The sequence below is a fragment of the Olea europaea genome, chromosome 15 (assembly GCF_002742605.1).
Source record: "Olea europaea var. sylvestris chromosome 15, O_europaea_v1, whole genome shotgun sequence".
In the NCBI taxonomy this organism is placed as follows: Eukaryota; Viridiplantae; Streptophyta; class Magnoliopsida; order Lamiales; family Oleaceae; genus Olea; species Olea europaea.
Window position 1 is genome coordinate 21,606,258 of NC_036251.1, and position 25,848 is coordinate 21,632,105.

Sequence of the window (25,848 nt, forward strand, 5' to 3'; positions counted from 1 at the left end):
AGCGATCTGGAGTATGATAAAGTGGTATAGTTGAGTATTTGACATTTGTCTGAAGGATGGATCCTTAACTACCCAGACAAAAATTTTTTATGTGTTTCCTATGGGTTCTCTGGGACTGGAAAACATATATTTAGTCCGTTAATTTTTGGCTGTAAGATATGAAATAGTAATTATGGTCATGTACTTTATATGTGATTTTCCGTTTTCTAATGGGATGATAGTTGAGCGATCTGGAGTATGATAAAGTGGTATAGTTGATTATTTGACATTTGTCTGAAGGATGGATCCTTAACTACCCAGACAAAAAAAAAGGTTGAAATTAGCTTTATTCAGTGTGCATGCATGATTATCAATTTATAATTGCTACTGCAGTTGGAAGGTTGATTTAAAATGACTCCGTTGTTTATCCCTATCTTTGTTCATGTTACCCCTGATGCTTTTTGAATCTTAGTGGCCTTTCATTGCATGTTAAGTCAAGATTTCATTGAAGTTTCTCAAGAAAGGGCCACCGACCCACATACTGAAACTGTAAACATACACCTTTTCTATTCCCAGTTTTTTGATAAATAACTCTTAAGAACATATAATCGAAATAATCCAACTTCTGAGTTGCAAAGTTGTCACTTCTCAATCAAAAAACGTTTTTGTTTATGCCATCAATTAACTATGTTTCATTTTCCTTCTTTTCTAACTAAGCTGTATCTTCATAACTAACTTCAAAATGACATTGGAATGGAATTAAGGCATGGTTTTAGACAATTGCAATATTTTTTTTGATAAGTCACATGTATCCTTTGGATTTTCAACGTACATTCTACATTTGTTTGGAAGAGTTATAATTAGTAGTTGTGGTTTTACGAAATGTCTAGTTAAAAATTATGTTTGACCAAAAGTGATTATAACTTTAACTCTCCCAAACAAGCACAATATAAGTCACAGTAAAAGAAAACTTGATTACCATGGTTTCTTTCTTGTGCTACAATAATGCATCAATAAACACCAAATTGAGGTCTGTAAGTGAAAACATGTAATTGAATGACCAAAATCTGTGTTCACGTTTAATCCTGGGTTGAACTCTATGTACGAGTTGTTTTCACCTGGTACCATTGAATTCTATGTCTTTTCCTTGTGCTAAATATGCTCTAAAAGGGATTTGATTTGCCTTATACCAACTGATTTAAGTTCACTTTTGTTCCATAATCACCTAAGACCGCTACGATTGCTTTAGGTACCCATGTCGCACATATGACAGTTGAACAAGGCAATGTTAGGTATATCCAACATTTTGCATTGAGTTACTTCAAAAGTATATCCATAGACATCATTTGTTATGCTTACTTTAAATTGAGTTGACCAATTCGTCTTGAACGTTTCATATTACGTTGCACATGGTCCCTGTGTTTCTGTAATACTGTAAGAATTAAGAGATAGCACATGTATCTTCAGCAATGTCCATATTCTGGAACTGAAAATTCAAAGCCCAATACTCTGCATGTGTCACTCATTTGTCCATGATATCTGTATAAAGCACACATGTAGTGCAGTGTAGGAGGTGATCTTTTTATTTAATTTTGTTTTGGGTCATTGGGTGCATCTAAAATATGAATCTACATTTTTAGTAATCTGCACGTGCTTTCAAGCACTAGCTCATCTTGTTATGTATCTCAATGGATTTTAAGGTTCGTGAAGGGATACGTTATTTATTTATTTATTTTTCGGGGGGGGGGGGGGGGGGGGTTCTTTGTCGGGGGGGGGGGGGGGGGGGTCCCCTTTTCTTTTTCATTTGTTTTTGATTGAGATGAGTGGGTGTAACTTGTAAGGGATGTACTTTGGCAATTCATATTAACATAATAGTGGCAACTTGAGTAAAAGAAGAATGAGATCCATAATTTAAATAAAGATAATCCATGTGCTGTAGAATATTGGGGATTTAGCCCCTGTTTGACTTTCTTTGTTTCAAAATTCTTTATTTCTCATGCTCATTTTCAACCACACATTCATACAATAAAATATTTTGCATGTAAATTCAAAACTTTTCATACTTTTTAACCATATATTTTCCAAAAGTCACTATTCAAAATATCATTTTTTCCAATTTCTTATTATAATGGTCATCAAACAGGGGCTTAGTCAGGTTGTGACTTTTGTTGTATTGGGATTTAATCTTTTGGACATCATTCGATGGATTGGGATTTGGACGTGTATTTCATTTTCATTTTGTCATGCTTCTGATTCTGTAGGGACTGGAGTAATTCCCATTGCATATTTTGTAGTCATGTATATATATATATATATATTGTAGTCTTGTAGATTGTAGATCCGGATCTTTTTCAGTTGTTTTTATGATATTATCCTGCTTTGTATCTGCTAAGTTACTTTTCTGGGCATGTCAGAGTTCAGGGATGTCATTGCCTAAACAAACAGAGAAATTTTCTAATCAGCCAGAGTCTTCTGGGCTGAAACTCCCCGACGCCTCACTCCTCTTGGATTCACCTGCTTTGCCATCTCATCTTATGACTGCCTCAGACCACTCGTCTAGAGTTGCAGCTGCAATGGCTGAAGGCGCATCTCGGAAGAGAGACTTAAATGGTTCTCCTGCCAGTCATCTTCGTGGTAAAGTTCCAAAGGGGACCTTGCCTTATTCCAAGAATGTTCCAGATACAGTAGGTGGCAATTTACTCCCACCTCAGCTTACTGGAAGGTGTGTACTAAATATTGATTTTTGCAATAGTGTTTTATTTACATTTAGCTTAGCCCAAATCTTAATGGCAGAGTCATCATTTGTTTCTTAATGCGACTGTAACTTATATATATAATTTTTCTATCCAATTTCTAAATTTTTATGAGTATGTGATTGTGTGTGACACATGTTGCATTGCTTATTCTTCTGAAAACTAAAGATAAAATTTATCAATTATACTTGCCAGAAGGGAGTTTGTTACAGATACCTGGCCATTTAATCTAATTGGAATGAGTTGTAGATATTTCTTGTTTGTTTAATAATGTACTCTTCCTGGGTATACCTGATGCAGCACCAATAAAAAAATTAATGAAGAAACTGAAATTCAATGAATCAGGAAGAAGAAAGCAGGGGAAGGGAGGGAAGAAAAAGAAAATAGGGGAAGAAGAATGGGAAAGAGGAGGAATTTCGCCACAAGCCTCCAAAATAATTATTCATTTATCAACTAACGAAATTACATGGTAAGGTAAGTTTAAATAGTAAACCAAAACCCTGACTACAATGGGATTGGGCCAATACAAGCCCAATAAAAATCCACAACAAAATAAAGTCTACTAAAATGAAATAAAGTCCAAAATGAAATAATGTTCGACTAGAAATAAATAAAAAGACTGGATGTCCTCATCAACTCTCCGGGAGTGGGAGAAAACTCGACCCTGTGAGTGGATATATTACTATAGGTTGCAGTCAATCTCCCAACCAAAAGCTGAGTGGTTGGGCAAGCTTCTTCCGACGTCTGTAGAAATGTATCAGTGAAAGTTTGAATCTAGTGTCCTCACCAACTCCCCGAGTGGATGGGAGGCGATCTGAGCCAAGGAAAATCCTGCTGACTCCGATAAAGCTCCAATAAATCTGGATTCAATTACTGTATTGTCTCTCTGAAGATCCATGTACAGTCAAAATCTGGGCGACCAACCCAACCAACAAGGAAGCGCTGAACCTTTCCATTATTAGTTAACACAGTTTTTTCATCTAAAATAGCATTAATCTTATCGTTGTGCGCTGTGAGAAGTGGTAGTGGGTTAGAAGCCAAAGAGTCTGGATCAAGGTCCACAAAAGGAGATAACAGAGGATCATGTGAGGGAATTAAATGAACTTTATAAGCAAGTTCTCAACATTGAAAGTAGAGTGGTAACCAATGTGGGGTGGAATGTTAACAACATATGCATCTGGACCAACTTGCTTTAAAATTTTAAAAGGACCAGCACTACGGGCTTGCAATTTGGAAGCGAGTCCATGCAAATGCTGCTCAGGTCTAATGCAGACCATAACGTAATTCCCAATGTTAAACTCAACACGTTGTTTATGCAAATCAGCTTGGAGTTTATATTTTGCATTACTGGCTTCAAGTTGATTATTGATCTCAATATGCAAATCCCGAAGATGTTGTGCAAATGTTTCGGCTGACACTGACACTTTAGCCTTTGAGGACATAGGAATGAGATCTAACGGCTTCCTAGATTTATACTCATGAACAGTTTCAAATGGACTCAGACCTAGTGAACGATTCATGGAACTGTTATACGCGATTTGAGCTATAGGAAGGATTAAATCCCAATTTCGAAGATTTTCCCGAACAAGACATCGTAAAAAATTACCAAGACTACGATTAACTACTTCAGTTTGATCGTCAGTCTGAGGGTGGTAGGCCGTAGAAAATTTCAGTTTGGTACCCATTTTTTGCCACAAAATTCTCCAAAACTGGTTAGTGAAACGAACATCCCTATGAGACACAATGGTCTTAAGAAGCCCATACAATTTGACAATCTCATTAAAAAACAACATGGCAACCTTGGACGCATCTGAGATCCTACTATAGGGGATAAAATGAGCCATTTTCGAGAAACGATCGACAACCACAAAAATAGAATCATGTTTCTTTGGGGTGCGTGGAAGTCCTAACACGAAATTCATAATAACATCTTGCCAAGGACAGTTGATGACGGGAAGAGGAGTGTATAGGCCTGTGTTTTGCCTCTTTTGTTTGGCCAATTGACAAGTGTTACATGTACTAACGATCTTAGCAACATCTTTCTTCAAACTAGGCCAATAGAATTGGCGTTCAACTTCCTCTATAGTCTTATCACGCCCAAAGTGATCGGCTAAACCTCCTACACGAATTTCCCACACTATGAAATCTGGCATTGAAGTTCGAGGGATGCACAATTTATTGGCTCTAAAGAGGTAACCCTTCTCAAGTCGAAAGCCATCTGTGGTATCTGATTGTCCACCTTGCAAATCAAGAAAGATATCCTTAAAATCGGGACACGCCTCGTAATCCTCCTTAAGCCTTTCAAAACCGATGACCTTGATGCTCATTATCGATAAAAGGGAGACACTTCGACTTATTTAAAACAAATGAATAGGCCTGTAAATATTCAATTCAACGAACATGCCTAGAGCTCAATCTTTTCTAGGAGTTGAAGTAACGGAAGGCCTTGTGGTCCCAATAAAGAACAAACTCTTGGGACAACAAATAGTGGCGCCAATAGCGCAAAGCATGGACAACCGCATACAATTCCTTATCATAAGTCGAGTACTGTTGTTTGGTCTCATGTAACTTCTCACTGAAGTAGGTAATAGGGTGACGATCTTGACTCAAAACTCTGCCTATACCTACCCCGGATGCATCACACTCGACCTCAAAGATTTTGGAAAAATCTGGAAGACACATGACAGGAGCCTCCATCATTCGCTTCTTGACTAACTTAAAGGCCTTAGCCGCTTCTTGTGTCCAATGAAACTCCCCTTTTTTCATGCACTCCATAATAGTGCTAAACCCCTTGATAAAGCGACGGTAAAATGTAGCTAAGCCGTGAAAGCTCCTGACGTCATGAATAGTCTTAGGTTCAGGCCAGTCAAGAATTGCCTGAACCTTGACAAGGTCAACAGATACCCCAGTCGAAGAGACAATGAACCCCAGGAAAACGACTGTATCAATGAAAAAAGAGCACTTCTTGACTTTAGCATATAGATTAGTTGCACGTAGGGTAGAGCAAATTTGTGTAAGGTGGTCACGGTGTTGCTTCTTAGTCTTACTATAGATGAGAATATCATCAAAGTAGACAACAAGAAACTTACCCATGAAAGGTCGAAGAGATTGTGTCATTACCCGCATAAAGGTACTCGGCACGTTGTTTAGCTCAAAAGGCATGACCAACCATTCAAAAAGACCATCTTTCATTTTAAAAGTGGTCTTCCACTTATCACCTGGGCGGATTCTAATCTGATGGTATCCACTCTTCAAGTCAATCTTCGAAAAGATTGTAGCACCAACCATCATTTCTAGCATATCGTCAAGTTTAGAAATGAGAAAACGATACTTCATCGTTATCCTATTGATGGCACGACTATCCACACATATTCTCCAAGAACCATCCTTAGGGGTCAATAGGGCTGGAACTGCACAAGGGCTTAAGCTCTCACGAATGAACCCCTTGTGAAGGAGTTCATCTACTTGCCTTTGGAGTTCAGCGTGCTTGGTGGGATTCATCCAATAATGAGGCAAATTCGGAAGAGATGCCCCTGAGACGAAATATATGGCATATTGAATGTCCCGTAGAGGAGGTAGATGATCAGGTAAGTCTTCCGGGAAGACATCTCGAAACTCTTGAAGGAACAATTGAACTTCAGTGGGGCTCTCTATTGTGGAGTTAGATGAAACCTCCATAACAACCAAAGCAAACACAATTGAGTCATCAACAAGTGTACGCTCGCTGTAGGACTAATGATATGTAACCCTTTTCGTTCCACACTTTTCTTTGTCTCGTGTGAGCCAACAGGTTTTAGGGCAATAGGTTAATGTGAATTTTCTTTCCATTAAACACGAAAGAGTAGGAATTGGATCGACCATAGATGGTTACATCTAGGTCAAATAACCAAGATCGTCCTAGAATGATGTGCCCGACATCCATCAAAATGTCGTCACACCATATATGGTCCTTATACTCGAGGAACTGAATAGGAACTAGACAACGCTCCTTGACAACTATAAAAGAAGTATTAACCCAGGAGACGCTATACGGCTGAGGATGAGGAACTGGCTTCAACCTTAGACAGGATACAGTAGCCATCAAAACTACATTAATGCAGCTGCTACTATCTACAATAACTTTACAACCCTTGTTATTGATTTTGATGTACGTGTGGAAGATGGCATGACGACGTCAATCATCGACACCCTTAGGCTGTGTAAGAGTGCAACGGACAACACCGACTCTAGGTGTATATGGGATAAGGGGACTAGTCTGAATACAATCTAAGAAGGTATCTTCACTATCTTCCAAGTCATCAAACTCTTTCAACTTAGGTTCATAAACTTGGTCCTCTAATGGCTCGTCAACTATACCTTCACGCTCTTCCATAACTAGGGTTCGGCTAGGACACTTAGAAGAAATGTGATCAAAACCCTTACAGTTGAAGCATTGCAAACAGGAGGACGCCCTTGAAACCTCATAACCTTTACCTTTACTATCCGATGTAGGGGTAGCATTAGAAGGAGGAGGCCCTAGAATAGAGTTAGGGGATGGAGTGGATGCAGAAGAGGTTGCAGTGTGGGTGTCACTACGAGTTCTATACGGTGTCCTAGTCACTAACTCGTAATTTCGAACGAAAGAGTAGGCGTGGTCAAGAGTGGTGACGTCTCTAAGGACAAGCTCACGTCGAAAATCATCCCTTGCCTAAACCTACTCAAGGTCATGACCTCATCCTCAATGACCTGACATTTCATTTGAAACTCATCAAATTGAGCAACGTATTCGATCACGGGTCGATTGCCTTACGTAAGTGCATCCCATTAATCCAGCAAGTTATCCTTGTAAGATTGAGGTACATATTTCTCTTGAAGGCGACGCTTTATTTCATCACAGCTCCCAACAGGGGGTGCATGACGAAATCCTCAACACTTTCCCAAAAGAGTTGAGCAGTGCCAGTTAATTTTAGACTGACAAATTGTACTCTCCGATCTTTTGGGACCCTATACCAGGCGAAGAAACGATCCATATCTCTAACCCATTGATTGTATACACTAGGATCTAGACAAATATAGGGGCATCAAATTTAATGTTTTGAAATAGGCGTTCCTCATGGCGAGGGGGAGACTGTGTACCATGATGGTGATGTTCTCGCTCTCGTCCACGAATCTGATTTCCATCCCTATGATCATGTCTGCTATGGTGTCGACCAACTTGTGGACGACGATGAGGTCTATTAATGGACGCTTCAGAGTTTTCAGCTTCAGTCGAATATGGGGTTGGATCAAGGGTGTTCAACCTAGCAGCTAGGGCTCTAACTCTTCACGAGTAGCAACTACTTCAGTTTGGACAGCCGCTACTTGATTTTGTAATTGTGTCAACTGTCGGGTGAGAGCTTCAATTTGGGAAAGGTCCATGACAAAGGTATTAGAACTAGAGGTAGTAACACGACCACTACGGAAATACATACAAAGTAACACTATCCAAGTGAAGTGCACTACTGAGATCAATAAACAATAGGTACCAACAGTAAAATAACAATTTTTTTATTTATTTATTTTTTAATTTTATATTTTTTTAAGCTACTAAAAATTGGGATTACATAGAGCCGACCGTGGCAAGCTAATAATATTGATGCTAATAAAATAGAGAGCAGAGGTACAAATGACTAATCAAAAGGTTTAATCATGTGGGGTAATCAGGGAAACAATGGGGGGGTTAATTCACGAATTCCGATCAAGTGGATTTTAAGGTCACAATTATCAAATAACAGCAACACAAAAATTAAATGATGCAATTTTAAATAAAGCAGTAGTGTACACCAATAATAAATAGAGGTCAAGAACTTTCTGTTGTTTAGCTGTAGAAGGCGATGTACGCTGAGACACGAGGAATCAAAACTGTGCCCAATTATGATTTCCCAGTGGGCACGTCCCCAGTAGCAAAGAATACTCCTGAGCTCTAAACAATTGAGTGATGCAACAAGATCAATCCAGGCGTGGCTTCGATCTTAAGTGTTGTGGAGATGAAGTAGTTGATTGTGTCTAGCTGTTTAGGATTATGATCGTGTGTTGATTGCAATTTACGAGTGGTGTGTTTTGTGGTGTGTTGACTGTGTGGGGAGATGGTGGTTAGTTGCTAGAATAACGTATTGAAGGCGAGAGAAAAGATGGGCCGGTGGTGGCGATGGCTTGTGACTTGTGGTGACGGTGGCGCATGTGATGAAGTACAAATGGCAGGGAGCTGGGTTAAGATTAGAAGTAAACGGGTTTGCAGCGATTGTTTGTGAATTTGGGCTCGAAGAAGATGAAAGAATTTCGGGTTTGGATTGAATTAATTGGGCTGAGTAAATTGGGGCTTAAATCAGTAGGTTGAGTTTGGGTATTGGGGGTTATGAAAGGATAATGGGCTTTGGAGGTGCTGGGCTAGGTTGAGTTGGGCTAAGTGGTAATGAGGTTGGGTAGTTGGATTAATGAATTTGGTGGAATTTGGTCTGGGCGTAGAATTGGGATTGTGAAGGTGAGCTAGGGTTTGTTGTAGGTGTTATATGGTGTCAACGTGTGATGAAAATGTAGGAAGGGCGAACGGTACGATGGAACTGAAATTGCAGCATATCTGTTATGAATTTTCTCCTTTTTTTTCTTTTTTTTTTTAAAACTACAAAAAAATAATAATAAAAGCGAAATTCCGAGTGTGAACAGTACCCGTGAACAGTAACTTTTTTTTCAACTAAGAAAGAAAACTGAAATAAAAGAAGACTGCTACCTCACTACAAATTCCTTCGTTTGTACTGTTCTACAAGTTTTTGGGAAGAGGTTATGAAAAAGTTTTGGATTGTAGATGAAAAATTACCCAAGTTTCGGCTTTGATACCAAATTTGATGTAGCACCAATAGAAAAATTAATGAAGAAACTGAAATTCAATGAATCAAGAAAAAGAAATCAGGGGAAGGGAGGGAAGAAAAATAAAATAGAGGAAGAAGAATGGGAAATAGGGGGGATTTCGCTATAAGCCACCAAAATAATTATTCATTCATCAACTAAAGAAATTACATGGAAAAGTAGTTTAAATAGTAAACCAAAACCCTAACTAGAATGGGGTTGGGCCAATATAAGCCCAATAAAAATCCACAACAAAATAAAGTCTACCAAAATGAAATAAGGTCGAAAATGAAATAAGGTTTGACTAGAAATAAATAAAAAGACTGGATGTCCTCATCAATACCTATATATTGTCCCACTCAATGTCTTAAATCTCAATTATGTGTGTTGTTGGCAATGGGTCTGTTCTTATTTTAGTATGAATATCATAGCAGTTAGCACCGAAGAACAATATTGTCTCTATATATTAAGATCTTTGGTGATTCCATGCTCCTTTATGTTCTTGCTGTCATATTATTGAAAAATTAAGGGGCAGAAAGAACATCTAGAACCCTCCACCTACTCAAATATTGAGATAAGATGATGTACTTAATGCAAGTTTTCACCTTTCAATCAATTTTTTGATATATTTATTTGATTTTATTTTTATTTTCTAATCTTTTAGTCACATTGTCCTAGGATCATGATTCTTCAGTGTATAGTATGCATCCAACCACAACCACATCCACCGCTGTCCTGACATATCATAATAACTTGTACCTTTCACTAAGTAATTGCAATGCTAGATTCTGTTTTTGTGTTTTCTCGGTTTGTTTGAATCCATAAGCCCCAGCTTCATATGTAAATTTAATGTGCTTGGCATGACATTTTGCTTTCCACGAGTTAAATTTACCCATGATCAAATTGAATTTTGCAGGAGCAATGTTGTTACGGAGGACATAAGCAAGCTCTTTGTAAGAAGGCATGCTGACACTTCATCACACTAGTACAAGTTGATCGTATATTGTAATGTTACTATCGTCTTCATGTTATGACAGTTTAGAAATTCTTAGAACGTTAAAGGTTGCTTCTGTAAGACATTACGAGTATTGTCCCAAAATGTAACCAATTTGTTGCAAACTCAGTGTATTAAATAGAATGCACAAATTCGTGGTCTTTGATTGATAGTTGATACATTTACACTTGCTGATCGAAATTTAGTGTACTTTTTAATTCATTAATTGCGTACAGTACCATTTTATTGAAGTTTGGTTGATGGACTGTTTGAACTGTAAAAATAATCGAACTTCTTTTGTTTCAAATTTCCCCGAATTGTTTGTTTCTTTTGTCTTTGAGTTAGGAAAAGCGTGCGCTTTAATCTTTATAGAAAATGCCAAAGTTGGCTTAGCAAGAAAATGCAAATGCTGCTTTTTTTCATTACAGTGAACCAACTCATGTTTGGTAAACTCATGGCCGAGGTTGGTCTTGGCCTGTTATGTAAAAGCTCCGTTCTGATTGAGTTTGTCTTCAAGTTATGCATGGTGATTTGTTCATGTCTAATGAATGCACGGAACAAATTTGTGCATATAACAAATTGAAGTTCTCCCTGGGAAAATAAGTAGAAAGAGATAATTGTGAAGCTGAATATTACTAATCGGAATATTAACATGAAAGTTACGGCCAAAATGTTTGAACTTCTTGTTTTATGCCAGGTCCGGTCCTGAGGGAAGCAGCTCGTAGCCATCGTGATGCTTGACATTTTCAGTGTAATTGGGAGTCGAAATGGGAATGCATTTGAGGATAACAGCAACCAGTAAACTTACAGCTCCAAGCAATATGCTGATCCCCCACAACTCAAGACTCAATGGCACTGTATCTGCAAATGTGCCAAAAAATTCTACTATAACTATTTGGAGAACAACAGTGGAGACCAGGATGATCATGAAAATCCGGCTGCTGAACATTCCCCGGAAGATATTTATCTTCTCCATGTCTCGGCTGTTTATCTCGTTAAAAATCTGGTATTTGTGAAAGGAAGGTTATCGCTTATCAGAGTTTCCCCAGCAAATATTAAGCCATTCAATGCAGATGTAAAGAAGGTACTTTTACATGACATTTTCATTTACCTGGCAAAACACAAAGGTATTGAATAACAAGGTATTAAGAATAGAAGCAGAATCTGCACCGTTCAGCTTCAAAAGCCGCTTCCCTTCAAATGAGAGTATCCCAAGAACAGCCAATTGGTACAAACTCTGGCCAATAATATTTCTCCACATAACCCTTGTAATGAAATGAGCATTCCTCCCAACAGGTGGTCTCTTCATCAATCCATCATGCGGAGGTTCTGTAGCTAGAGCTAATGCACCAAGACTGTCCATTATCATGTTCACCCACAGCAACTGCACAGCAGTGAGGGGCGCAGAACCTGTGAGTTATACATTAGCATTTTTAGTAATCGATTATTGTAGATTTATCGATATCCCATTGTTTCATTCGGTTGAATTGTGGTAAAGGCTAGCTACCTGAGACGCATGCTGAAACGAAATTTGTTATGAGAGCAACAACATTTACTGTCAGCTGAAACTGTACAAACTTCTGAATGTTGATGTAAACTGAACGACCCCATTTAGCAACATTCACTATGGTCTTAAAATTATCGTCCATTATCACCACATCTGCTCTTTCTTTAGCAACCTGTGTGCATCAAAGAACTCTTCGTCGTTAAGGCAATGGGAACAAATAAAGCGTATTATTCGACTGAATACTATATATAGTCATATAGAGGATATTAGACAGACCTCAGTTCCTGCTATACCCATAGCAAGCCCAATATCTGCCTCGTGAAGAGCAGGAGCATCATTAGTTCCATCACCGGTCACTGCCACCACTTCTTTCAATTCTTTCCTCAACATAGTTACTAATTTGTGCTTGTCCAAAGGCAACGATCGCGCCATAACCTGAAAAGTAATGCCATAACCTGAAAAGTAAATAACTTAAGAAATTATGAAGCTAATTTGCTAAACACAATGTCTAAATCCTTTTTCATGTAAATATCATACCTGCAGTTTAGGTATTAACAACTTCATTTCCCGGGTACTTTTACCTCGAAAATCTGGCCCTTCCATGGCTATACCATCATCAGTCAAGATGCCACATTCTTTAGCTATGGCCTTGGCAGTACTTATGTTATCTCCGGTAACCATTCGCACAGTAATTCCAGCAGCTAAACAAGTCTGGACAGCTTCTTTTACACCTGGTCGAACTGGATCCTTAATTCCAACTACTGCTATAAGCGTATAGCCGCTATCAGGAATAGAATCATCAGATGAGTTTTCTATATCCTTAAAAGCCAAACAAAGTGTTCTAAGAGCTTTGCATCCAAAACCATCAATGACATTCGCGATGTCCTTTCTTTGCTCAACAGATAAAGATACTGATTCCCCATCCTTCCCAACAATTTTGTCACACATTCCAAGTATAATTTCTGCTGCACCTTTAACAAAGGCTCGAAGTCCACCACTTGGAAGAGCCACCAGCGCCAACATACTTTTCTTTACTGAATTAAAAGGTTCGACTTTTATTGTTTTGCACTCCCGTTTTACAGCATCAAAGTCCTTCTGAAATAGCAAGCCAAACTCCAGCAAAGCTGTCTCAGTTGGAGAACCAAATATTTCAGTCTTCCCGTCTCGTCCTTTCACCACTTCAGAGCTTGTGTTTAGAAATATGCCAAGAACTAGAGCTTTCGCCGCTTTTTCTGGTATAGAAGACTTCAATGCATTTCCCAGCCTGTTACATTCTACGGTTTTTGCTTCTCCACATATCCAAATGTGTGTCACCACCATGTGATTTGTAGTCAATGTGCCTGTTTTATCCGTGCAAATGCAACTAGCCGAACCCATAGTCTCGCAAGCAGAGAGATGCCTCACCAGCGCCCTACTATTCATTAGTTTCTTCATTGCAAAGGCAAGACTTAACGTTACTGCCAATGGCAGTCCTTCCGGTACAGCAACTACAAGTATAGTTACTGCAGTTACAAAGAAATTCAGAAGACTAAGAGCATCATCCATAGTCCATTTTGTGATCCCACCATGCTTTGCTGCTAAAAATCGAGCAGTGAGCACCAAAAATGTCAACACAGCAAAAGCCAAACCAATTTTCCCAATAATAGTCGCCACTCCATTTAGTTTCGCCTGCAATGGCGTCTCTTCATTTCCTCCTTCACTTACAGTGACCATCAACCGTCCCCATTCTGTTCTCATTCCAACAGAAGTCACGAGCATTTTACCTGATCCGTCTTGCACTTTTGTACCAGCCAGAAGAAAAGGTCTCCCTTTATCTATGTTTACCGTCTCACACTCACCCGACAAGCTCGATTCATCAATTGACAACCTGTAACCTGATATAAAAAGCCCATCTGCTGGAACTTGATCTCCAATGGACAGGTGAACAATGTCACCTACCACCATATCATAAATAGAAACTCTCTCTCTGTTCCTATTTCTGGTGACATGAACTTGTATATTTCGTTTTTCTTTATCGAGGTCTCTGAATTGCAAGGATTGCTTGTAGTCACTAATGGCAGTGACTAACACCACTAAGAAAACGCACAGAATTATTCCAAGCCCATCATACGTGCCTTTTGGCCACCCTTCTGTCGCAATACCAACCCCTACAGAGATTACGGCGCAAACCATTAAGATAATCAGTGTAAGATCTCGGAGGGTATCCCACACAAACATTAAGAAGGGCCTTGATGGTTTCTCAACAAATTTATTCAAGCCATAGATTCTTCGCCTATTTGAAATTTCCCTTGGGCATACTCCCTTTTCCAGTGAAACAGATAATTTTCTCGCTAATTCTTCTAATCCTCCATGGGATTCCAGTCGCTTGAGATCGTGTGAACGAACAATTGATGCAAGTTCATCTGGATCAATGCTGAAACCAGCTTGAACAACCTCCTCGGGGATCTGGCACTTATCTGCTGCTCGACTTGCTGGTGTAGTACAGTATGCAAGAAACATATATGAGAAGGAAAAACAGTGAAAATGAGTAGTAAGACAGCATATTTCATACTACTCATACCGTCAATGAAATGCAGTGCTGCTTTTTGCACGTATAAAGCTAGTCGAATCTTCTCCTGGAAAACGAATATCAAATTTCAACTGAGCTAAAGAAAATAAAATGATGATAAGTAATATCCCAGAAGTTCTCATGTCTACCCAGATAAATTTCAAAACTTCCATTGCACAAAACAGTCCAAAGCACAACTTTGATTACTATAAAAATATAAATCGATGCTGTAAAGGTCCACCAAGATCTCAAAGGCTACAACACAGAGAAAATATATAAACCATACCACATTCTAAATATTTATTTAAGTTTCTGTTCATTGAAACTTACTTCAGATTGTAAACTTAACATGTTGCCCAAGATGTTGCTGGTTTGAGAACAAAAATCTTGAGATCCAGCTGCTTTAAACGGATTGAATTGTTCGCTCTGGGTTCATAAACCTTGTAGCAGAATGTGGAAGTGATAAAACTATAGTAGAAAATTTTGGAGGTTTTTGAATGATTGAAGCCTATTTATAAAACACTTAAGAGATGATTTTTGGAAAAAAGTTACAATTAGTAAGTTCATAAAACTGTTAAATTACTCTAATGGAGTCTTGTAATTGAAAGGGATATGGTATATTCTTGAACAAATTAAATAAATGACAGCACCTGATATGTGCTGTGTGAAAAATATCTATACACAAGGCAACCCCTTTAAAGAGGACTCACCATTTTTCAGAGTACGACAAAATTTAAAAGATAAGGTACTGGTGGTACCATCTTTGAAATCCTGTTTTCTTGGGGCTTGATGATTAAAAATTTTTGATTTCTTAGGCCCCCTTTTTATCCATTATTTGAAAAAAATACATTTTTAAATAGTATTTTGACATCATTTCAAACACACATTCTTCAATCAAATAATATTATAGTAAATAAATAAAAAAATTCTTATTAAACCACACATTTTCCATCAATACACTCATTCTTATCAAAAGAATGGAGCTCAAACAAGGGCTAAATAAAAATGATTACAAAATAATTCAATTTCTACCAGACAAATATATAAACTTAGAGCCTGTTTGGGGCTCATTATTGGTCCAAAAAAATGAAAAATCTTACCGTTGGAGCACACAAAACCAAGGCATTGTGAGAGAGAAGTCAACAGGTGGGACCCTTCAACGATAAAAATTCTTCTAATAATACAGAAATAATGTGCATCAAACAGCCTTTTATTATAATCACAAGAATAAATCATATTACTTTCCATCCACACTTCTGTAACTTTTGTTGTATGATTGAAGAGTAATGCTCCTCTCCCAGATCTGTAAAAGGTCTGGTAGAGGTCTCCTCTTCCATTTTCTCTCACCTCGGCGGTCCTATGATTAAAAAAATACCCTCCAAAAACCCACCCCCACCTTGAACTGTGAGAGGGGCTGCACTACCAAACCTCTTACAGGTCTGGTAGTATAGCATGGTCCTTGAAGTAATTGTCATTATTATACACTCAAATCCTTCGTATTAGACATATAGAAGGGAAGACAAAGTGGGACCCACATTAATGTAGATTTTAGTTACAATTCCTAAAGGAATGAACCATATCAATTTCAAGCGTCACCAATAAAGTCAAGAATGTATAAAGTAAAAACTCGATAAATGAATGTTCGATAAATTAATAATCTCGCTTAAATAATAAAATTCTTCAGTCCCAACTTCGGCTAGTTTACTAAAATAATAATCCCACTAAATGCATAAGATAATAATTTATTTATTTATTTTGAAATTCTTTAATTAATGTCATAAAATAATAACTGTTGCAAATTTTTTGACTAATGGAGAGATGATGCTTTTCTTGAACCCGATGCCATAAATCCTTAGGAATGTTCGTTTTTATACTCACACATTGCTCTCCTCATCTTATCAGTCAATGTAGATTTTGTAAAACTCCTTTCAGCGAGACACCATAGTAGAAAAAGCTATGAAATTTGAAATGAATATGGGTCTTAAGTTAAAATTAATGGCTTATAGAAATTATATTTAATGTGTACATAAAATAATTTGAATGATTTATCTTCTAAAATATTAAACTTTGAAGTCAATGCATGTACATTAATATTTTCTCTTTAGTGCATGTATGTGTGCCTCTAGTGTGCTTCCAGATTAAATTTTGAATTTCACCACATTCAAAAAAAAATTTCTTTTTTCCTATAAGTGGTATGGTAAAATATAATATCAGTTATAAAAATATAAAATACTCTATAAATTAATAACCTTTTTAAAATAATAATTATTTTTTATAGTAGTAAACGAAATAAAAAATAATCATAGTTGAAATTTTGTAGATTTCCACACCATGACGTGATATCTTCTATCCCAATTCCAAGTGATGCATAACACGTCTCTTAATGTCCCAGAACCAGATTTTTCTTCTGACTCTTGTTTTCCACATGGTTATTCTTAATTCAATGTTAGCCCCTGTTTGATGCTATTAAAAAAGCTGCTTTTTTTTCTTTTTTTCTTTTTTTCTTTTTTTGGAAAAATAAGTCTTGAAATATTGATTTCGTTGAAGAATTTATAGTTAAAAAGTAAATAAAAACTTTGAATTTATATACAAAATGTGGATATCAAATATGCAAATGTGCTAATGCTTCATCATAGACTTTCTCTAATTATCGAAAAACCCAAAAACGGAGTATGCATCTACTTTAACATAACGTGAATAAGTCGAGTAAAATTTGTTAGCAATATAGCATACTACTAAACTTTGTAATGTCCGAGGGGCGGAACAGAATGGGGTCACAAAATTTTTGCCTTTATTATTATTATTATTTTTTTTTTTAAATAGTTATTTTGATCTCTTTACAATCTATTTTGACACGCTCATTATGGATACTAAATAAAGTTAACATATTGCATTCTTAATACCATTTTGAAGTGTCATGACCTAGTTTTCCGCTGATTAATGACATGCAAAATGGTCAATCATAGCAAAAATTACAACGCATCAAAGTAGGCCGTTTCAAATTAGTATTTCGAGAATTTCAATAATTTGCTAACTTTTAGATTCGTCGGCAATGGTATGCTATTAGAATCCACAAATCGCTATGTCATGTAGAAGCTCGTTTCGAGAACTATATTGTAGTCATATCAAATAGTCCAAACGAATATCGAAAATATTAAATATGCTTCAAACGTATGTCTCAAAAATAGACGTCTAACTCATATTTTCTTTAAAAATTTCAATTATTTCATTAGCTTTGATTATTTTGTACGATAAATTCTCTCAATATAATTTATATCATTTTATTAAAAATATTTTACACGAGATATGATGTCAAAAATTTTAGAATCGTTACAACTTAAATATAATTTGAATTACGTTTATCATTTAGTTCCTAGATTAAATTTGGATTTTATTTTAATTTATTTACATTTTACATTCAATTTGATTTATTCACTGTCAGCTCAGCATTTGTCAACGAAATAGTAAACAATTATACAAATAGTAAAATTTATTTAATAATATTAATAATGATATAATTATACGACGTTTTCAAAATATCAAAATGCATATTAACCTATTTTATTAATATATTTTTTTTAAATATATGTATTTTAATTTTCGACCCCACATTACAAATAATCTGGATCCGCAATCCGTGCCTGTTACGTCCCATGACAATGTTGTGCTACTGGAAAAATATATATACTGTGCCCTAGCCTTGCATGAACCAAAAAGGGTCGCCGAATAGACCTAAATAGGTGGCATCCTAGCTTTTGACTTATTGGCTGCTTGATCTGATAATGACGACATTCCTTTATGACTTAATAGTCTCTACATTTTAAACTTTTGCATTTTCACTCTTATTTTTACGTTTTATTGTGAAAAAGTTGTTTTCACCAATTTTTAACTTAAAATGATCAATATATCCTCTTATTTAAATAAAACAAAATGATTTGATAGCACAAAACGTCCTTACGTTTCTTCCCACGTCTCATCCCCACCCCACCCATTATTTTGGAGATTCATGAAGTTGCTGACCTCCATTTCACCAATCGCTACGTAAAACATCAGAGCTCACACCACAAACAACTAACATCAACCCCCAAACACTTTTTCATAAACAAATTGAACGAACAACAAATTTATATGGCCAAAATCAATCAAAACGCAACTTATCGCGCGTGCAAAATGCTACCTTTTTTCATTAGTTTCAACGTCGACAGTGGTTCCCATCGTCACAAACCACCCATTCCAACTTCGCCACATCATGTCGCACTTGCTACAATAATGGGCTTTTATCAATTTTATTCTAATATATCCTAGAATTTTTGGGCAGTTATTGCCAAATAAGAAATTGAAAGTTGTTGCTGTAGATTTTGATTTTGTGCATCTATTGATGTTTTAAGAATATAAAAACAGGCGCCTTGATGAGTATAGTGGATTGGTGTGTTGGAAATGGTACGAATCTCATTGGAATGGGTGGTGCCACCAATATCCATTGGCATGAAGGTTGGATGCTGGATGATATGTGTAGAGATAAGTGAGGGTTTTTCGATGGTACGAAGGTCCGATGGTTTGGGCAATAGTTGGCTGAAGTTTTTGGCTTCTAAGGTGGGGACCACATTTAAATTTTAGAGCTCGGTGATGGTTTTTTCAAATTTTTTTTTTTAATTGTATTTCTTTACCTGTAGAATGTATGTTGTACAAATGTAGGTGGAAGGGAGAAATTTCGATGGTTTTGGCAACGGTGGATGTGGGGAAGGAGGCGAAGGGAGGGGAAGGCGCAAAAGAAAAGAGAGAGTTCTTTTTTTGTTATTTTTAATATTCTAATAATTTACTTGGATTCATTTGCACTTTTTAAAAAGTTTAGGCGTAAAATTACAATTTGTTCTTTATTTTTTTGTTTTATTTAAATAAAAGGATACATTAGTCATTTTAAAGCCTCGTTCGGACCCCATTATTTGATGTTATAATTTTTTAAATAATGTTTTTTTAGAAAATGTGTGGTTAAAAGAAGAGAGAAAAATGTATTATAAATTTAATGGGGCTGAAATGAGAGCTTAAAAATTGGTGGAAATGACATTTTTTGCTATGAAATGTGAAAATAGGGGTCGAAAAAACAAAAATTTGAAATATAGAAACTTTTTGCACACTACATATCAAACGTAGAGATGCTTTGCTTAAATTTGAAAAGTTAATATCATTTCTGGGATTCGAGAGGTCATATTCATATTGTGAACATCATGACCTTTCGTTGCTTTATTTTGTGTGTGAAAAGTAAGAAGACACTATGCCAACGTGAAACATGCAAGAAGTTTTCAGGTTTGAAATTATTGCACAATCAACACAGCGATTGTATAAGCATTTTCAATTAGATCTACGTGTAGTTTAATACAAATTAAAATTTATATTTAATTTAAATTAAAGTCAACACTAAATTTTAATCATATATTTCAAAAGTTCCACGATTTTTAATTACAATTTCATCGACTTTTATCAAAATTTACTAAAAATTTAATTTTAATCCTCATCAAACAAAGCTAAATTTATTAGACACGTGTCGATTGTATCAAAGCATGATGAATAGGAATTCAGTAACACGTCATTTACAACAAATAAAAAAGAGGATTAGTCTACAAATACAAAATCAATTACTAAAAGTTTGACAAACTTGACAAGTGGCGGCTTCCTGTTAGTGGGGCGGCTGGCCCCACCACCACTCCACCAACAGGAGGTCACCACTTGTCAAGTTTGTCATTGATTTTGTACATGATTTTGTACATATAGAATAATCCTAAAAAAGAATATGATAGAAATGAGTGTATTTTCAACCTGGATTTTGTGGCGTTTGCGTTCGACGGCACGTTTAGCGAGATCGGCAGCCATTCGTAATCACCGACAGGGTTTTTCACCAACCAAACAGCAGATCTCCATCTCTTTAATGCTTCTTCAGACGGTCTCTTATGGTCTACGTCAAAGTTCTCTCTCAAGTACTGCTCCCATGTATGTGCTTTCAAGAATTATCAAAGTAAAACTCAAGAAAAAAAATCAATTGCATGGATATATTCAAGTCTAAAATTTAGGGTGTGTTTGAGTCACATTGTTTTTTAAGACTGTAGTTTGAAATGGCAGATTGATGAAAAATACATTGTTAAAAAAGAATGAAAATTTTTTGATATGCTTATAATATTATTTTAATAAAAAATATATAGTTAAAAAGAAGGAAAAAATATATTTTAAAAAAAATAGGAATCAAACACCTCTTTAATTTTGGTAAGGTAGAATAGATGAATAATGTGGATATGTTTCCATGAGTCTCCATGGAAATAATAGGCGGGAAAGAAGAGAGGGATTTACTAATTTGTTATTATGTTCATTTTGTTTGCTATTAAACTAGAAAAATAAGTTTTGAAATAATGAATTTTTGCAAATTATGTGATTAAAAGATAGGAATAAGTTTTGAGTTTACGTACAAAATATTTTATTGTGAGAATTACCCATGTTTGTCTACGTAAATTTAAACTCTTTAATTCGCGTACTCATTTTCAATCATGCAATCACACAATAAAAAATTTGTTACTTAAATTCAAAAAAAAATTCCTACTTTTTAGCCAGATATTCTACAAAAATAAAATATAAATAAAAAAATCCCACTATTTAAAGCATCATTTTTTTTTTCCGAAGCAATGGCCATCAATCAGGGGCTAATTTTTGTTTTACATTTTTTAATTTCTTTTGAACTAACAAACACAATCTTATTAAAATAGTGTGTTTGATACCTATTTTTCTTAAAAATGAGTTTTGTAAAAGTGATTTTTTTGGAGAATATGTGGTTAAAAGATAGAAAAATTTTTAATTTATATATAAAATTATTTTATTGGAACAATGTATAACTAAAAAATAAGTTTGAAGGAATAATGAATTTTTAAATAATGGGGTCAAATAAGGGCTAAGCTAAAATGCAAACTAGAGCTTGACAACCTCCCTAAAAAAATTTCATAAATCAAGTGGTAAATTACAATATTAAACGTATAGTTATAATATAATATACACTAATTTTGAATTAAATAGTGTACTAAATTATCTCCTATAAATCAGTTAATATACTATATTTAAAAGATATTCCTCTCACAATCGAATGGGATTCTCTCTACAATCCGAGCTCGTTGAAAATCTCCAAAATAAAAAAAATTCACCATTTATCCTCGATTTCGATCCACAATCAATGAATAAGATCACAATCCAATCGACATACTTCTGATTTTTACTGCTCTAGATAAGTTGAAGCTCGGTTGTGGTGGAATTGGATTTTCTTGAAATAAAAAACTGAACTTCTGTGTTCTGATTTTGAAGGGTAACTTATAATAACCGTTAATAATCGATTTTGAGCCACGATCAATGATTAAGATCACAAGCCTATCGACATATTTTTATTTTTATTTTTCTAGAGAAGATGAAGCTTAGTTGTAGGAATTGGATTTTCGCGAAATAAAAATTGAACTTCTGTGATCTTATTTCGAAGATAAACTTATAATAACTTAATATAAGCTTATGATTTTGAAGACACTGATATTTTCAAACCGAATAAAACATTTTTCTAACCATGATCAAAGATTTCTCGTTGGGAACAATAACTTGCATTTTAACCAATGTGCGACATGTGTTTTCTCATTAACCGGTAGAAAGTAATTTTTATTTTCAATTTACAGTTATGAACCTGCGAATATGTGAATATAGGTCATTTATTTGATTCATTCGCATTGATACATGTTTCTGTTAGCAGTGATTATTGAATTGAATTGTTTGTGACCTATATATTCAAGGTCTTGACAGTCCATAAGTGGAATTAGTTTAATTTGTGATCAATGTCATTGCATTGAAATTGACTCTCTATAACCTTATAATTGTTGACTATATGCGAATATGTTTACATTAAAATATGAAATTTTGTGTCCTGTATTGAGCTATCCATGACTTCTTTGTCTTGATCTGTAACCAATGTCATTGCATTCAAATCGACTCTTAATGAACCTACATGTCTTGGCTATATGTCAATATGTCCATATTAAATGTGAAAATGTGTCCTAGGCTGGTCTATTTTTGACATATTATGTCAATATGTTACGCTATTAACAGTCTCCATTACATCTAAATGTTTCTTGATATTAATGAATTAAATGTCATATGTTGTTTCTGTGTATGATTAGGAATGGCAGTTTTGTACATTTGCTTGTTGTACGGAGGTCACACATCACTCATATTAGTAAATGATACATGCAAATATAATGAATTGGTTGAGCTTGTTATTTCAAAAATGGGGCTTAATCATGCAAAAGTAGTTGTGACAATGACATATTCTTTGGGTTCTGCTTCCCTATAGTCCGAATTCTAAGCTATAATAATGTCCTAACGTATTTGAGGTTAAAATCTTTGAACGGGATTGTATCGAGTTATCTTATTATGGTTGATTATCTCACTACTAATTCGTGGCAGTCAAGATATACATTGCAATGCCCAGAGTTGCCGACTATTTTAGTTGAGTCATCAGCGGATGTGTTTTCTTTACGACAAATAGTTCAAGAAAATTTGCGACTCAGTGGTGACCATTGAGAAAGGAAACATTGAAGAAGATGTAACATTGGTATCCGAAGCAAATGCTAGAGCAGTAGTGGAGGAAAATATTTTTCGCAACAAGTATATACTGAAAATTAACTTGGCCTTCTTTGCTATACAAAGCAAGTTTGAATATAAGATGTTGAGATCGGATAAAAAGGAGTACATGATAAAGTGCTTGCATAATGATTGCAAATGGATATTTAGATCTTCAAGCTTAGGTGAAATGAAAATGCTTAAGATCAGGAAAATGTGTAATGGTCACACATGCTCGATGAATATTGTTTTAGAATCTCATCGGCAAGCGTCAAACTCAATTGTGCCAAACTGCGCAGGCACAAATACACATCTTCACGTACAGTATACACTCCTAATGATACCTCAAATGACATGTTATGAAAATATATAGTATCAATGAATTACGCGAAAGTGTAGAGTTCACGTGACCAGACATTAAAATTGATTAGAGGTGATCCAACGACATTGTTTCAATTGCTACCTTTTTATTTTTTACGCTATAATTCATGAACATAGGGACAGTCACAAGAATAAAAATAGATTATTTCAATAGATTTAAATAGTGTTTTATGGCTTTGGGTGTATTGATCGCTGGTTGAAAATATTGTAGGTTTGTCATTGTAGTTGATTGCATATATTTAATGGCCATTACGGAGGTACACTCTTCACAGCTTGTACACAAGATACAATCAATAACTCCTGCATGCTCGTTTTTAGGATTAGGGATAATGAAAATGATAAATCATGGAAATGATTTCTTAAGATGTTGAAGATGGCATATGAATCAAGAGACGGATTATGTATAGTATCAGGTAGAAACAAAGCTTAAGAAATGTCACTGAATTTGTATATTCGGATGCAATGCATGGAATCTGTTCATACCATTTACTTTTATGTGATCCTCCACAAAGTAACACTGTTTCGTTTAGCTTGATTTATGAAATGCAATTGTTCTTGTATAAGAGATAAATTTAAATATTCAAGATCATATATTTACTAAATTCAAGTTGGATATATTTGAAATGTAGGGGTGTTTCAAATAAAACTTCTTGTATTTTATTATTTTTAGTTGGAAAAACTGACTTTGAAAAGTGCTAAAAATGAAATTTGTAGATTTGAGGTGAATACAAGAGTTCAATGGATGTATTTGCTCAAATATGTTATTAGAAGTCAATTTCTAAATTTCATAAATTTATCGTATTATAATTAAATATGTTATTGATATTTTGAAAATTTTAGATGACTTTACATATATGCAAATATAAATAAGAGATTGCAGGTATTGATAGTACCAAATTATTTGTTCAAGATGGACATGACATAAAATATAGTCCACGATGGATATACATAAATTATTAAGGGGATGTGTTAAGCAAATTATTTGTCCAGGATGGACATGACATAAAATATAGTCCATGATGGATATACATTAATATTGTTTCTAACAATTTATTTTGAGTGATGATAGTTCAGTGTTAAAATCTTTCAAACATTATATATCAGGCTTGAAATAAAGATCAAATTGGAAGTTGCTTATGCATTGAAGTCAAATTATTCGAGAAGAGAGCTTAAAAGATAAATGCTAAGAAAAGTTAAGATCGAAGTCAAATATTGAAGACCAATGACAAAAAAGAAAAAGATCAAAAGTTCAAGAGCCAAACATGGAAGAAATTTCGAAGCAAGATCAAAGATTAGACTTTCTAGATCCTATGTAAAGATATAAGACTTTGATCTTTAGTAGTAACTGATAATGGTTCAAAAATCATTTTGTGTACGAAAAGTTATTTTTCACTATCACTTACATAAAATGTTTTAATCAAACGTAAGATTATTTTTTTTAAGTCATATTTGAACTTATATTAAAAAAAAAAAAAAAAAGTCAATGGTCAACCAAATGTTGGGTTGACTAGGCGAATGTTCGGTTCGCCAAGGTAACTTTTTTTTTTTTTTTTTTTACTGTTGCAAAACTACTAGTTTGGTTGTCCGGTTGCAAGCGGACGTCTGGATAGACAGAAATTTTCCATTTGAATTCTATAAATACTACTTCACTTTCATTCATCACAAAAAAACTATGAAGAGATTTTCCTTGTGAGAGATATTTGTAACAAAATCTTCTTTAAGCTTAATTTTTATTTTCATTTAATTTGTTTTTTCATAGTACAAACTTTAATTGTTGAATCAAATTTTTTGAATCATTTGTTTCATCAAAGTTTTTCATTTCTCTTTGTGGTTAACTTATTTATACCAATTTTAAAAGAGAGATATATTCTTGAAGAATGTATTTACACTTACATTGCATAATTTTTTTTTTATTTCTTCATATTAAAAACTTTGATTGATTGAATCAAATTTGTAAAATTATCATATTCATCAAAATTTTCTATTTCTCTCTTAGCGTTTAATTTATTACACTCACTCATTAAATAGAGATAGTTCTTGAGAACATCTTTTTAAACTTACATAGTATTTACTTCATCTTAATCTTCTTATTGAAAAACTTTGCTTGATTGAATTAAACTTGTAAAAACATCGTATTCATTAAAGTTTCTCATTTCTCTCTTAGTACTTGATTTATTATAATCTTTCATTCATT

General features: G+C 35.0%; 2 protein-coding genes across 3 annotated transcripts; one reads left to right on the top strand and one right to left on the bottom strand.

The window, feature by feature from the left end:
* Positions 1-6: 6 nt before the first annotated feature.
* On the top strand, positions 7-10,809 carry LOC111410468. Of its 2 annotated transcripts, XM_023040819.1 has the most exons (3): positions 7-1,271; positions 2,394-2,701; positions 10,510-10,809. In XM_023040819.1, exons 2-3 carry the CDS (start codon positions 2,403-2,405, stop codon positions 10,577-10,579), a joined length of 369 nt encoding a protein of 122 aa, XP_022896587.1. In that variant the 5' UTR covers positions 7-1,271; positions 2,394-2,402; the 3' UTR covers positions 10,580-10,809. The 2 variants fall into 2 exon arrangements, with proteins under 2 accessions (XP_022896587.1, XP_022896586.1); XM_023040818.1 differs by lacking the exon at positions 7-1,271 and having other exon boundaries at positions 2,057-2,701.
* A 327-nt stretch (positions 10,810-11,136) lies between these two features.
* On the bottom strand, positions 11,137-15,298 carry LOC111410467 (calcium-transporting ATPase 4, plasma membrane-type-like). The gene is made up of 7 exons (XM_023040817.1): positions 14,973-15,298; positions 14,655-14,709; positions 12,632-14,565; positions 12,371-12,529; positions 12,095-12,266; positions 11,699-11,997; positions 11,137-11,590 (listed from the first exon to the last, which is right to left on the bottom strand). Exons 1-7 carry the CDS (start codon positions 14,991-14,993, stop codon positions 11,276-11,278), a joined length of 2,955 nt encoding a protein of 984 aa, XP_022896585.1. The 5' UTR covers positions 14,994-15,298; the 3' UTR covers positions 11,137-11,275.
* Between the last annotated feature and the right edge of the window lie 10,550 nt (positions 15,299-25,848).